The following is a 14,221-nucleotide window of genomic DNA, read 5'->3' on the forward strand; positions in this document are numbered from 1 at the left end:
ACGTGACCGCCAAGGACGTGTCAGGTAAGTCTCGTAGACACGGAAGCGCGAGACTTTTACCTACTGGAAAGTTATCTGAAAATGACAAGAAATTAGCTAGAATACCGGGATTTAGGATACATTTCTTCGAAACAAACAACCATAATGGCCGGTGGTAATTTGAACGTGAGTAACTTAATTTCACAAATGAACCGAGAAAGGTTTTCATCTTTGAAGCATCAAGACATTTCTTTACAGGCTGGCTTATTGTTTTGCGCACTCATTCCTTGTTTTGTATTTTATTGTGGTTTTCTAAAGTATTACTCCAATTCGAGGGCGTATGTCTGCATAGGGACGGTAGGGACATAACGCTACCAACTTTTCACGATGCTCAAATTGTCCCCACCAACTTTTTAGCAACTTTATTTGCATTATATGATGACTTAAATTATACAGGTAATTTAGAAACCCCACCTCCTTAAAATGGGGGGGGGGGGGGGGGGGGGGGGGGCGGTGCAATTCCCTTGGTTTCAGTGTAAATCTACTAATAAGTAAAATTATCCGCCGGTGCTTCAAGTAAATTTTTGCCAGATTTCTTGAAATAAGATGATAGCTAGCTGAAAATAATCATAAAAGACTTATTTTAAGCAAAAAGTTTTGTATATTTAATCTTTTAAAAAAAAACTTCACATTTCAGTCGGAAATGTTCTTAATTCAATAATGGATATTGTTCAAAACATTATTTGAAAGCATTTTTTTCTTCATTTAGGTGAGAAATGACCAACTTTTAGATGTATGGGCTTAATAAGAACAAATGAAAATATTTACCTAAAGTAAATGGAAGAATCTGACGCAACAATCTGTTAATTAGCCTTTAACACTCAAAAAAAGATGGAGAAAATTATTTAACTAGATTTAAGAAAAATGATCAGATTACGATGTCAAAAAATCTGCAGTGTGAAACGAGCAAGGGTATAGGTTTGGTCTCAATATTGGTAGGGACGATATAACAACATAGCCTGCATGTACACTTTTGCTGGGGACGGGACATTGATAAGACCAAACAGATTGGGTGAACGGGGGTCAGGGCTACAGTACATTTCTCAGGATATTAATTTTTAATTGATTGGCAAAATGATCAATCCAAAATAAATCTGTCTTTCACACTACAAATTAATAACGTCTTAGTCTGATAATTTTTCTTAAGTCTAATCGGATAATTTTCTCCATCTTGCTTTGATGGACTAGTTTCTTGTAGCACTGGCAGATATTTTCACTTATTTCTAGTAGATTTACACAAAATAACACGGGAATTTAACTAGTTTTTAGGAGGTGTGTTTTTGCGTGTTTTGCGCGTATGTTTTAGTTCAGGTGATATACCGTTTCATTCAAACCTTCGTTTTCAGAAAGTACTAAAGAAACATTTATAAAGCTTCCAGAATGATTGTCTGAAATTTATAAGCAAATTTAAATTGCAATATTTGAACATAAATTATACTAACAGAGAATAAATACAAACTTGTTAATAATCTCTTCACTATTTAGGTGTGCCAAAAATAAACATTTGTCTTAAGTGGTGTGTTTCCCACCTCCACAACACTGACGTCTTTTTACATTACTTATAGCGGCTGCTGCTGCTGGGAAAAAAAAAAAAAAAAAACATCTAACATTCCTCGTCTTTGAAGGGGGCTGAGGAAGCGGCATGTTGTATTAGTATCGGGGCTGTGGTAACGTGTGTGGGAGGGATGGAGGTCAAGTCATCAGCCAATCAAACGTGCTTTTGAGGAGAAAAAAAATGGACTGGCACATTGAGCAAGTGAAAAGGGGTCAATATAAGTCTGAACATGATTAAAGTAATTCACTTAATAATGGTAGGGTCAATTCTATCCTTACAACATATGGGAAGACAATCTAAATGATCTATATCACTGAACTCATTATATAATGCAAATAAGTTTGCTTAAAAGTTGGTGGGGACAATTTGAGTATCCTGAAAAGTTGGTAGTGTTATGTCCCTACTGTCCCTATGCAAACCTACGCCCTTTTGTGAAAGTATAAGTTAATTCAGATTATTTTGCATTCATCATTTAGCCTATCAATTAATTAGGTTGATTTTGGTGAGAAATATAGCCCTGACCCCCGTTCACCCAATCTGTTTGGTCTTGTTAATGTCCCATCCCCAGCAAAAAGTGTACATGCAGGTTATGCTGTTATATCGTCCCTACCAATATTGAGACCAAACCTACGCCCTTCCTCCAATTACTGCCTCCCAAAAATACTTACAATACTTTTAAGTACAAGTACCAATGACCAATACTGTATTTAAACACAGAAGCATAGTAGACCTAATTGCTTATTTAAAATAATACAGGTTTATTCCTAGAAATTATATGCAACGTTAATGTAAAACACTAAGATTATGCATGGTATTGTGACTATTTAACAATCGCCTCTTATGATGTTTATGATTTACGTGTTGTGTTTTCTACCTCATCTCCCATATTATAATGTTCATCTCAACAGAAAGCCATTGATCTCGCCAAAAGAGCATCCGATCAGGACTCTGCCAAAAACTATGAAGAGGCCCTACGGCTTTATCAGAGCGCAGTGCAGTACTTCCTTCACGTCATTAAGTGTGAGCGACTCAACTCATCATCATCCTCTTTTTTTCATTATCTACTGATATCGTGTGTGAATGCCGAAATGGAAGTTATTGAATTGGTAAACTACTGAATTTGAGAGTATGACTTGGAATAGTTGACTCTTCATAATTCTCTCAATAAATTTTGTCTTTGTTCACTTTTCATGTTACACGTGAGCATCATCCTCCTAATTGTCAACCATTTGTCTCCGCTGCAGATGAGACCAAGGGCGAGCGCTCCAACGAGATGATCCGAGCCAAGTGTGCCGACTACCTGGATCGAGCCGAGCAGCTGAAGCAGTACTTGAAGAAGAAGGAGAGCGAGCCACCCACCAAACCAGTCAAAGAGTCCGATGGCAAAGGGTGAACGTGCTTAGTCACTTTTCATGTTTGTGTAGCGCCCGTGATGTCTTCAAAGCAAAGGAATGAATCGTGTATGTGGAATGTGTATTAAGCGACACACAAGTTGTCTTGCCTGTTTCTGTTTATACTTACCGGTACTGGTTTTTGTCACCACATTCCATAAACACCTCGTTTATTGATTCCATGTCAGAAAGTGTTAGAAAATCGCATTTGGTAAAAGGTACTCAACCAAGGCGTCTGAAATTAAATTTGAAGATTCCCTATTGTTAATGTCGTACGCATTTTAATAATTCTATTTTTATCTTAAATTAGGCAGATAATGTATTTTGATTTCCATAATACTTGCATTAATTCTAGTTTTAGTACTCAAAGATGCCGGCCTCTGATTGTTCAATTTTGGTCCATATCCATAGAGTCTGCAGTCAAAAACATGCTGTGGTACTTTTCCATAAAAATAGACTTTTGTATAGATTCCCATGGGGAAAAAAATCTGAGATTAAAAAATAATGACTCTTCGGTCGAAGACAGAAGTTGATGAAAGTTTGAATCAGGTGTCTTTTTACAATTCGAAGGGTGCTGTAAACGCACAGCAGTGGACTGAATTGATGTCCGCATACTCAATGATACTGTTTCAGTATGAATTTTCAAAGTAAAATTAAATGCAATGAAGTGTTCTTTTGTGGCCTAGATGTTATCTAGTATGTTCTAAATTTCTGTGCCAAATGTGGTGGTTTTCTGGCCTCAATATCATGCTAGTTGCTAAGGACAAATGAAGGGTTCATGGCACAGTTACCACATACCGTAATTTTTGAAATCCAAGATGCACCGACAACCCAAATCAAGTCACAATTTCTCTGAGATAAAACATTGTAGCAAATTGGTTGATTTTTTATTTTTGGAAGATGAGATTATTCTCTCAATGATTATACTAAAACCTCAGTTTTTAGGTCACTGTAACCCATTTACTATGACAGGTCACATATCAGAATTTTGTTTAGCTATAATTCTAAGTATGGCAAAACGTCCAAAGTAACAGTCTTGAGAGGAGACTAATGAACTGGCATAGACTTCATAATGTATTGACAGGACACGGGGCCGATAAATAGGGGGCCTGCATTGTTGGCGAGGCCGTCAAAGCTGACCAAGTGGAATCACAGACAAAGAGCTTTTTTCGTTGAAATTCTTGTGAATAAATGCTTAAATCCCTGAATTCTTCATAGATATGGACGTAAAACAGTCTCGATTCTTGGTTAAAAGCAAAAAAAAAAAAAAAACGTGCAGTTAGCATTTATTTTACGTAAATATGTCGAAGTACAATGCTAGTCTGTTAGTATATGTAGCTAGCGACCGCCTTATGTAAACAGAGCTTTTCCAGTGAAAATTCTTGTAAATAAATGCTTAAATCCCCGAATTCTTTATAGATATGAACGTAAAACAGTCTCGATTCTTGGTTTAAAAAAAAAAACAAAAAACGTGCAGTTAGCATTTATTTTACATAAATATTGCGAACTATGATGCCAATGCAGTAGCGGCTAATTTCTCCCATTGATTTTTTTCCACAACGTTTCAAAATGCATGCACGGTACAAAAAATATAATAAATACCTTGAATCCTCAAACAAATCACTCCTGAGACAATCCTTCCTGTTTGTATGTGGTATAGCTTTCGTACTTTTTCAACAGAAATCTGGCGTTAGATCGCTGCATGTGTTTGTGAATAGCTCCTCTTGATGTGGGTGGCCCCCTACTTGAATGCGAGGCGCAGTGCATGACCAATCTGACCTGTCAATACCATTATTAAGTCTATGGAACCAGATTACATTTTAAGCAAACCAAATGCAAACAAAAATTCACAAAATTGTCAAATTGTCATTTCAGCAATGAAAGTGACGAAGGGGAAGATTCTGAGAAGAAGAAGTTCAAAAATCAGCTGTCAGGTGATTGCCGTAATATAAACGACGATAAAAAGCATGTACACGTTTGCAAACATCATCATGCAAATTCTTGCGTTAAAGGCGCCATCGTGATGGAGAAGCCAAATGTTAAGTGGAGTGATGTCGCCGGCTTGGAAGGAGCCAAAGAGGCCCTCAAGGAGGCGGTTATCTTGCCCATCAAGTTTCCTCATCTCTTCACTGGTGATCTGAAAAATATTGATCTACTCGCACCTGCAAAGTCCAAAACAGTCACTCTGTTTTTTCTATGCAGTTTGTCTCATTCCCCTCTGTATACTGTGAACTTTATGTTGTATTACTTCGGCTCAGGTAAGCGAACTCCATGGCGCGGGATCCTTCTCTTCGGTCCTCCGGGTACGGGAAAGTCCTACCTGGCCAAGGCTGTCGCCACAGAAGCCGGCAACTCCACCTTCTTCTCCATCTCCTCCTCAGATCTAGTGTCCAAGTGGCTTGGAGAGAGTGAAAAGTTAGACCCGTCAGTTTTTTCCCAACGATATGAGCATGCAAAAGACACTGGTTGTTCCCCGTAGATTGGTGAAGAACCTCTTCTCGCTGGCAAGAGAACACAAACCCTCCATCATCTTTATTGACGAGATCGACTCGCTCTGCGGCTCTCGCAGTGAGAATGAGAGCGAGGCGGCGCGCAGGATCAAGACAGAGTTCCTGGTCCAGATGCAGGGTGAGAACAGAGATAATATAATTAACCAGAATCTATGTCTAACCGAGTTTATTGAGAGACTATGAATTATGTGGTGGTCAAATTTGGCTGGAGGGTGCATCTTGGGCGGAGGCTGTTATTCATACTTTTTAAGCGATTGAATAGGAAATGGCCTCAAAATCGGTACAAATTGGATATGATATGAATCAGACACAAATACTTTTTTGTCCATACTGTAAGTACCGTTGAAGTATAAGTCACATAGTTCAAAAATGCCATATGATGAAGTAAAAAACTAGACTCATTCACATTTTGGGGAAATATGTACACTGTGATGTATGCCCTTAGTCTTCAACAAGTAGCTTAAAGTGCCTGTGACAGCATAAAAAAACTTAAATAGCATTATATTATTACGATTCGACTATATACAACAATTCGGCAGATCATAGATGACAAGAAATTAGTCTTTTAATCCGCTGTTTATCCCAGCCTGTCATTATAGGCTCTAGCGTCCCCAACAGGAGGATGACGTCGGCAAGGTCATGGGTTCATCTGATTTAGAATTCAGCCCATTGAGGGCGAATTATTCAGAATGAGGAAAATGACGAAGAGAGCCGCAAAATGTCATTGTTTCAATCTCCCTACGCCAATGTTTTTACAGGATATCCTTTTTAGCAAAGTATTTTTTCCCGATTGCTAAATAAATGGTATGGTCATGACAAATAACAGTCTTGTGCTAAATGGAAGATGAAATATTAAAAATACATGTATTCAGTACGACAGGGCAAAACTAATGCATAATGGTCAAAACTGTCGACTTCTTGCACCTCCCGAACGGTATTTTATGCCACTTGAGTTAGTCAGACTTTTGTCATTTCCCTGCCCCGGCTTCGGAGACTGAGGAAAGAACATAAACAAAGCAGGAGGCGTGACAGCTGGCTGACATGCTAACCCAAACCGAGCAGCGTAAGTTTTTTCTGCGACAGGCAGGCAGTGCTCGTCGCCGTCTCTTTACCATTTACCATGTCACACACGGCGCCAACTCATGTCACACACGGCGACGGAGTTGATTGTCTCCACCGATCGGCCAGCCCACAGCGGCGGGCAGGCAGTGTTCGTCGCCGGGGAGGGATTTGGAAATGCCGAAAATGGCAAATCACACAAAACTACCCCAACTCATGTCACATACGACGGCAGGGTTGATTGTCTTCACCGATCGGCCAGCCCATGGCGGCGGGCAGGCAGTGGTCGTCGCCAGGGAAAGAAGAGGAAACGCCGAAAATATAACCAAAACAAGAGTATTATTATCACCCACAAAATGCAAGCCACCTCCTTATTAAAACATTTGCCATGATCTCAGAATTTGACACAAAACTAATAAGCTTACTCACTCAGTCATCTGTCCAATGGTCCGCAAAATCAGCTGAATCCGCAGTCCATCTGCATGCTATAAAGCAATGGCTGTATTGTGAGATGCTAACCAGGGTGACGTCACATTCGCATTCTTCCTCAACCCAAGACTAGAGCTGGACGTCACTCATTTTCATGGCGCAGGATTAAAAACATTTATTTAATTTATTTAATTTTAATAAATAAAACGATTGCTTCCACACACATCCAAGCGGTCCGTTTCATTCAGGAGCATAAAATACCACATGCAATATGAAATAAACATGCTTTTTGCTGTAATAGGCACTTTAACAGTAATTATGTACTTTAGCAACAAAAGATCAACAGAAATGTATAGTTTTTGTTATAGTTCCAATTGTGTCGAAACCACGTTCACGCCTAGGCGTGTTGCAGACAGTCACACAGTGATGGAGTAGTCGTCCCCCAAACCAGAGGTTGTTTGTTGTGTATCGTCATCCTTGTGTCCTTGTCGAAGTGTCCTTGAGCCAGATACCAGATCGTCATGTGTCATCAATAGGTAAAAGAGGAAATTGTGTCAAAACGCTTTGAGTACCTTTAAGGTACAAAAGCGCTATACAAGTGTAAGCCCGTTTACCTTTTAATCTTAGTGCTAACGTAAACTTCATTTATTTTAACAAGCTACAACATTACAGAACTTCAGCTCAGCAAAGTGCAATTAACTTAGCTTAGCTTTATCTTGCTACTTTATGCTGTTTTTAGTCTGGAAAATACAGCTTCAAGGGGCACACAGCCGGGTGGGCTCGTAATACTGTAGTTACTGAGATTGTTGCTCAGTGCCAATAATTTTCTCCGTCTAGGTGTTGGGAATGATAATGAGGGGATCCTGGTGCTTGGAGCCACAAATATACCATGGACTTTGGATTCAGCCATCAGGAGAAGGTTGGTAGCAGTTCTCATTTTGCTTTAGGAGGGTTATTGTCTTGATTTTAAATAACCAGGCTTTGTTTTTAGGTTCGAAAAGCGCATCTACATCCCCCTGCCAGAGCAGCCGGCACGCTCCATCATGTTCAAGCTGCACCTGGGCTCCACGCCCAACCAGCTGACAGAGGCCGACTTTGTCACGCTCGGTAAAAAAACGGATGGTTACTCGGGGGCCGACATCTGCATCGTTGTCAGAGACGCCCTCATGCAGCCCGTCAGGAAGGTGCAGTCGGCCACACACTTCAAGAAGGTAATAGAGTTAATAGATGCCTCCCTTTTGACATTAAAAATTTAAAAAACAGATAGTAAGCGGGGTTATTTCAGTTTATCCTTTATTCAGAGTTTGAGCTGGATGACTGAATGACTGTTAATATTGAGGCCAGCTTGACATATGTGGAAGCCAGGTTTTTGGGGGGTTAAGTTCATTTTTTTTAATTGCCAATAGTCACATTCCCTATGCGTAATGGGTTGACGTGGTGAATTTCACATTTCAGTGGGATACATGTTACATTTTATTGTGATGAATTTCCCATTTTATCAGGAAGAAGTATATTTTACTGTGAGGGATTTCACATTTTGACAAAATTTTCACATTTTTTAGTGATGAATTTGACATTCTAATGTGATGAATTTAAATTTTTATTTAATTTTGCAGTTTATAGTGAAATTTTTAACCTTTTTTCATGATAAATTTTATATTTTGTCATGAATATTTGATTTTAGCATGAATAATTTAACATCTTATTGTGTTGAATCCACTTTTATATGTGATGAGTTTTACATTTTAACATTACAATGTCACGATATAAAGAACTACTGTAACATTAATCAACAAATCAAGTCTCCCCGACTAAACATAATGCCGCCTGTAAATATCTACTCCACATCTGCAATTAAGTTACCCACACGGTCTTCTTCCTTCTGTCCTTCCACATTCACTGGTTCAGATTCGAGGCTCGTTGTGGATGAACCCTGACATCATCGTGGACGACCTTCTCACACCTTGCTCTCCAGGCGACCCCGGCGCTGTAGCCATGACTTGGATGGACGTGCCCACGGAGAAGCTTCTCGAGCCTGTCGTCTCCATGGTAACTATAGATACATGCGGAGCTCAAAACGTAAGAAAACCAAGCTCCTGTGCATGACAAAATTTCCCCTAAAATTTGTGAGGATCCAAATGTCACAATAGGCACTGTAGAGACAGAGGTCTCCAAGCTCAAAATTTTCAGGCGTTCTGATGTTTTTCTTTCCTCAGGCTGACATGCTGCGCTCCCTATCCAGAACAAAGCCCACCGTCAACGAGGACGACTTGCAAAAGCTGACCAAGTTCACTGAAGACTTCGGTCAAGAAGGGTGATCGCTTACCAACGTTTACCAGTCGACAGGTCAAACACACGTTACATGAAGATAAATTTGGACTGCAATCACTGATCGTAATTACATGGCTCTTTATTGTTCATATTTATTTCTCATCTTGTTTTTATAGTGTTTCTCACATTTTGCCAAGAACTCCAGATGACTACTAAATCAAGTTTTGGAAAATATTAACTCACTGGCTGCCAATGATGGCAATTGATGTCCAATCCATTTGAACTGTGAGTGACTGGCAGTGCCCCCCTTGTGCAAATGGAGTGGACGTCTTTCGCCATCGATGGCATTGAAACATCATTTACTTTATTCAATTTTGGGTACATGCTTAGGAGATGATAGTAAAGATGAGCTGGTGATGGAGCTCAGATTTGCGTCTGTTACATAATAGTAATTTAATTAGTTTTTATTATTCCACATTTGCCTTGACTTTGAATATGGGGAGTTTGTTAGCAGTGATTTTCAATCTTGTAAGATCCCTAAACTTATCTAATGTTCTCGTTTTGCACTTTTGTGTCCTAAAATCTGTTCTGTGAATTGAATCGAAATAAACTGTCACTCATGAGAATGTGAATATATGATTTAATTGTTAAAATACTTCTCGTCTAGACAGTCATACATTTAATTGCAGGTTTAATAATACTTTAGTACATTTATCTTGAAACCTTCACTTGGAAACAAAAAGAACATCCGCCAGCTCCACACATTACTTCAATTAGTTTCTACTGAGAATTAATCAAAGGTCAATCTTGGACCGATTTGTAATATGTATTTGTATACAATAACACAAAACAAAAATGTAACTGGCTCTCTAAACAAAGAAATTGGCTCAAAACATTTATTGAAATGAAACATACCATAAAAGGAGCTGCCAGTGTTAAAAAAAACAAATCACATTGGGAAGTTGTGAATTTAGCGCACGGAAAAGCCCAGTGGCAGTTTTTTGGAGGTTGCCATATTGGGAAGGTGTGTCAAGTGTACCGAAAACATTTGAATTTGTGCTAATTGATTAGTAAGCTCGAGCTACAAAAAAAAAACCTGTCCTATGTTCTACAAACCAAAAACCATGTAAAAAAAAAAATGAACATTTTAAAAATCCAATGTATAACATAACAAAAAATAGGTACAATATAACAGTACAAACAAAAAAAGGGAGTACAACCAGTACAAATAGAATTACACTTAATATGTTAATCATGTTAACTCATCGGTGGCCACTGACGGCGAAAGACGTCCAATCCATTTGAACTGGAATCGCTGCCAGCCCTCCAGGTCAATTGGACTGGAGGTCTATATCCATCAATGGCACTGAAACATAATCATTCACTCTTCTTTCTTCATTTGAGCAGGAATACATTGATTCACGATAACAAGAATTCGGAGAAAGTGCGGAAGTGAATCGATTATTTTCGGACCGTCCTGAAGGCTTCACAGGCATAAAGGAAGCGGACTGCTGCATAAATATGTGGAGTTGAAAGGAATAAATAGTTGCACTGTAGTAGATAAACATCAGCGCATAGACAACTTAGAAGACTGAGAAGAGTGAGCCCAGCGCCAGACCCGTCGCCGCTCCCGCCAGCATGCCCATAGCTATGTCGCCGCCGTTGTCGCGCTGATGCTCCTGGATCACCACGTGGTTGACGCCAGGTGTGACGTAGCCACCTATCGAGGAAGATGACGTTGAGTAAGTTGAATAAGGTGAAAATTAATGTGTTCAGTTAAAAAAAACGTGTCTTACCCTGATTCTGATAAGGATAGGCGACAGCGTAGGGTTTTCCGTCGGCAGCATAAACAATCTGTGTGGCTTGTGGAGAAGCTGCGACATAATCTCCGTATGGACCCTGAGTGTAGTACTAATAGGAAAAACCTACCATTATATCAAAATACGACCACAAATTTTAAAATTGTTCTTTACCTGGGGTGGTGGGGCGTATTCTGAGTACGGTGGTGGAGCGGAACTCATTACTTCTGGCGTGAAGCCCACCTGAGGAGTAGCAACCATCTAAAGCAAGAGAAAGTAGGAATTTAAACTAAAGACCATGAAGGACAGATGTCAATACTGTATATGGCATAATCACAGTAACAGGCTTGCAAAGCAGCACAGTTATTAGCTTTTTTCCAGGGGTACAAAGTGTTTAGCTAGCTGTGACTGCTGACCAAGATGACAAACTTACCTATGTAAGATCAGTAAATATACGTTTTATTCTGATCATCAGAATAACAGTTGCAAAAGGTAGGCTATCTGTTTTATAAGTATGAAAACTTTACTTTGGATAATGTTAACTACAGCGTATCATGTGATTCACTGCTTTATTTTTCCATCCATCCATCCATCCATTATCTTCCGCTTGTTCCGGGGTCGGGTCGCGGGGGCAGCAGCTTTAACAGGGAAGCCCAGACTTCCCTCTCCCCAGCCACTTCAACCAGCTCCTCCGGCGGGATCCCAAGGCGTTCCCAGGCCAGCCGAGAGACATAGTCTCTCCAGCGTGTCCTGGGTCGTCCCCGGGGCCTCCCGCCGGTGGGACATGCCCGGAACACCTCTCCAGGGAGGCGTCCGGGAGGCATCCGAACCAGGTGCCCGAGCCACCTCAGCTGGCTCCTCTCTACGCGGAGGAGTAGCGGCTCGACGCCGAGTCCCTCCCGGATGACCGAGCTTCTCACCCTATCTCTAAGGGAGAGCCCGGACACCCTGCGGAGGAAACTCATTTCGGCCGCTTGTATCCGGGATCTTGTTCTTTCGGTCACGACCCAAAGCTCGTGACCATAGGTGAGGGTAGGAACGTAGATCGACTGGTAAATCGAGAGCTTTGCCTTTCGGCTCAGCTCCTTCTTCACCACTACGGACCGGTGCAGCGTCCGCATTACTGCAGACGCCACACCGATTCGCCTGTCGATCTCCCGCTCCCTCCTACCGTCACTCGTGAACAAGACCCCAAGATACTTGAACTCCTCCACTTGGGGCAGGATCTCATCCCCGACCCGGAGAGGGCACTCCACCCTTTTCCGACTGAGGACCATGGTCTCGGATTTGGAGGTGCTGATCTTCATCCCAACCGCTTCACACTCAGCTGCGAACCGCTCCAGTGAGAGTTGGAGGTCACGGCTTGATGAAGCCAACAGCACTAAATCATCTGCAAAAAGCAGAGATTCAATGCTGAGGTCACCAAACCGGACTCCCTCAACGCTTCGGCTGCGCCTAGAAATTCTGTCCATGAAAGTTATGAACAAAATCGGTGACAAAGGGCAGCCTTGGCGGAGTCCAACCCTCACTGGGAACGAATTCGACTTACTGCCGGCAATGCGGACCAGACTCTGACACCGGTCGTACAGGGACCGAACAGCCCTTACCAAGGGGCTCGGTACCCCGTACTCCCGGAGCACCCTCCACAGGATTCCCCTAGGCACACGGTCGAACGCCTTCTCCAAATCCACAAAACACATGTAGACTGGTTGGGCGAACTCCCATGCACCCTCGAGGACCCTGCTGAGGGTGTAGAGCTGGTCCACTGTTCCACGGCCGGGACGAAAACCACACTGCTCCTCCTGAATCCGAGATTCGACTTCCCGACGGACCCTCCTCTCCAGCACCCCTGAATAGACTTTACCGGGGAGGCTGAGGAGTGCGATTCCTCTATAATTGGAACACACCCTCCGGTCCCCCTTTTTGAAAAGGGGGACCACCACCCCGGTCTGCCAATCCAGAGGCACTGTCCCCGATGTCCACGCGATGTTGTAGAGGCGTGTCAGCCATGACAGCCCTACAACATCCAGAGCCTTTAGGAACTCCGGGCGGATCTCATCCACCCCCGGGGCCTTGCCACCGAGGAGCTTACCAACCGCCTCAGTGACTTCAACCCCAGAGATCGAAGAGCCCACCTCAGAGTCCCCAGACTCTGCTTCCTCAAAGGAAGGCGTGTCGGTGGAATTGAGGAGGGCTTCGAAGTATTCTCCCCACCGACTCACGACGTCCCGAGTCGAGGTCAGCAGTACACCATCTTCACTATACACAGTGTTAATAGTGCACTGCTTTCCTCTCCTCAGACGCCGGATGGTGGACCAGAATTTCCTCGAAGCCATCCGGAAGTCGTTTTCCATGGCCTCACCGAACTCCTCCCATGTCCGAGTTTTTGCCTCGGCGACCGCCGAGGCCGCAGTCCGCTTGGCCAGCCGGTACCTGTCAGCTGCCTCCGGAGTCCCACAGGCCAAAAAGGCCCGATAGGCCTCCTTCTTCAGCTTGACGGCATCCCTTACCGCTGGTGTCCACCAGCGGGTTCGGGGATTGCCGCCACGACAGGCACCAACCACCTTACGGCCACAGCTCTGATTGGCCGCCTCAACAATGGAGGTGCGGAACATGGCCCACTCGGACTCAATGTCCCCCACCTCCCCCGGGACAAGGGAGAAGTTCTGCCGGAGGTGGGTGTTGAAACTCTTTCTGACAGGGGATTCTGCCAGACGTTCCCAGCAGACCCTCACAATACGTTTGGGCCTGCCAGGTCTGGCCAGCATCTTCCCCCGCCATCGGAGCCAACACACCACCAGGTGGTGATCAGTTGACAGCTCCGCCCCTCTCTTCACCCGAGTGTCCAAAACATGCGGCCGCAAGTCCGATGACACGATTACGAAGTCGATCATCGAACTGCGGCCTAGGGTGTCCTGGTGCCAAGTGCACATATGGACACCCCTATGTTTGAACATGGTGTTCGTTATAGACAAACCGTGACGAGCACAGAAGTCCACTAACAGAACACCACTCGGGTTCTGATCGGGGGGGCCGTTCCTCCCAATCACGCCCCTCCAGGTCTCACTGTCATTGCCCACGTGAGCGTTGAAGTCCCCCAGTAGAACGAGGGAGTCCCCAGAGGGGGCGCTCTCTAGCACACCCTCCAAGGACTCCAAAAAGGGTGGG

The 14,221-nt window shown here is 42.9% G+C and overlaps 2 protein-coding genes across 5 annotated transcripts in view; one reads left to right on the forward strand and one right to left on the reverse strand.

Annotated features, from left to right (window-relative positions):
- Positions 1-10,413, forward strand: LOC130918812 (vacuolar protein sorting-associated protein 4B-like). Of its 2 annotated transcripts, XM_057840898.1 has the most exons (12): positions 1-165; positions 2,503-2,614; positions 2,839-2,983; positions 4,861-4,919; positions 4,998-5,117; positions 5,244-5,400; positions 5,465-5,613; positions 7,821-7,902; positions 7,975-8,194; positions 8,892-9,032; positions 9,200-9,329; positions 9,431-10,413. In XM_057840898.1, the coding sequence occupies exons 1-11, from the start codon at positions 145-147 to the stop codon at positions 9,299-9,301; spliced, it is 1,308 nt and encodes a 435-aa protein (XP_057696881.1). In that variant the 5' UTR covers positions 1-144; the 3' UTR covers positions 9,302-9,329; positions 9,431-10,413. The 2 variants fall into 2 exon arrangements, with proteins under 2 accessions (XP_057696881.1, XP_057696880.1); XM_057840897.1 differs by having other exon boundaries at positions 9,200-10,413.
- The window catches only part of plekhb2 (pleckstrin homology domain containing, family B (evectins) member 2), a 9,308-nt gene continuing 4,961 nt past the window's right edge, over positions 9,875-14,221 (reverse strand). For all 3 annotated transcript variants that reach the window (XM_057840899.1, XM_057840902.1, XM_057840903.1), the window contains exons 6-8: positions 11,228-11,314; positions 11,051-11,165; positions 9,875-10,974 (exon numbers count right to left, since the gene is read on the reverse strand). In XM_057840899.1, the coding sequence (XP_057696882.1) occupies positions 10,838-10,974; positions 11,051-11,165; positions 11,228-11,314 (339 nt within the window). In that variant the 3' untranslated portion in view covers positions 9,875-10,837. The remainder of the gene's footprint in view (positions 10,975-11,050; positions 11,166-11,227; positions 11,315-14,221) is intronic.

This window comes from Corythoichthys intestinalis, chromosome 7 (genome assembly GCF_030265065.1).
Source record: "Corythoichthys intestinalis isolate RoL2023-P3 chromosome 7, ASM3026506v1, whole genome shotgun sequence".
In the NCBI taxonomy this organism is placed as follows: domain Eukaryota; kingdom Metazoa; phylum Chordata; class Actinopteri; order Syngnathiformes; family Syngnathidae; genus Corythoichthys; species Corythoichthys intestinalis.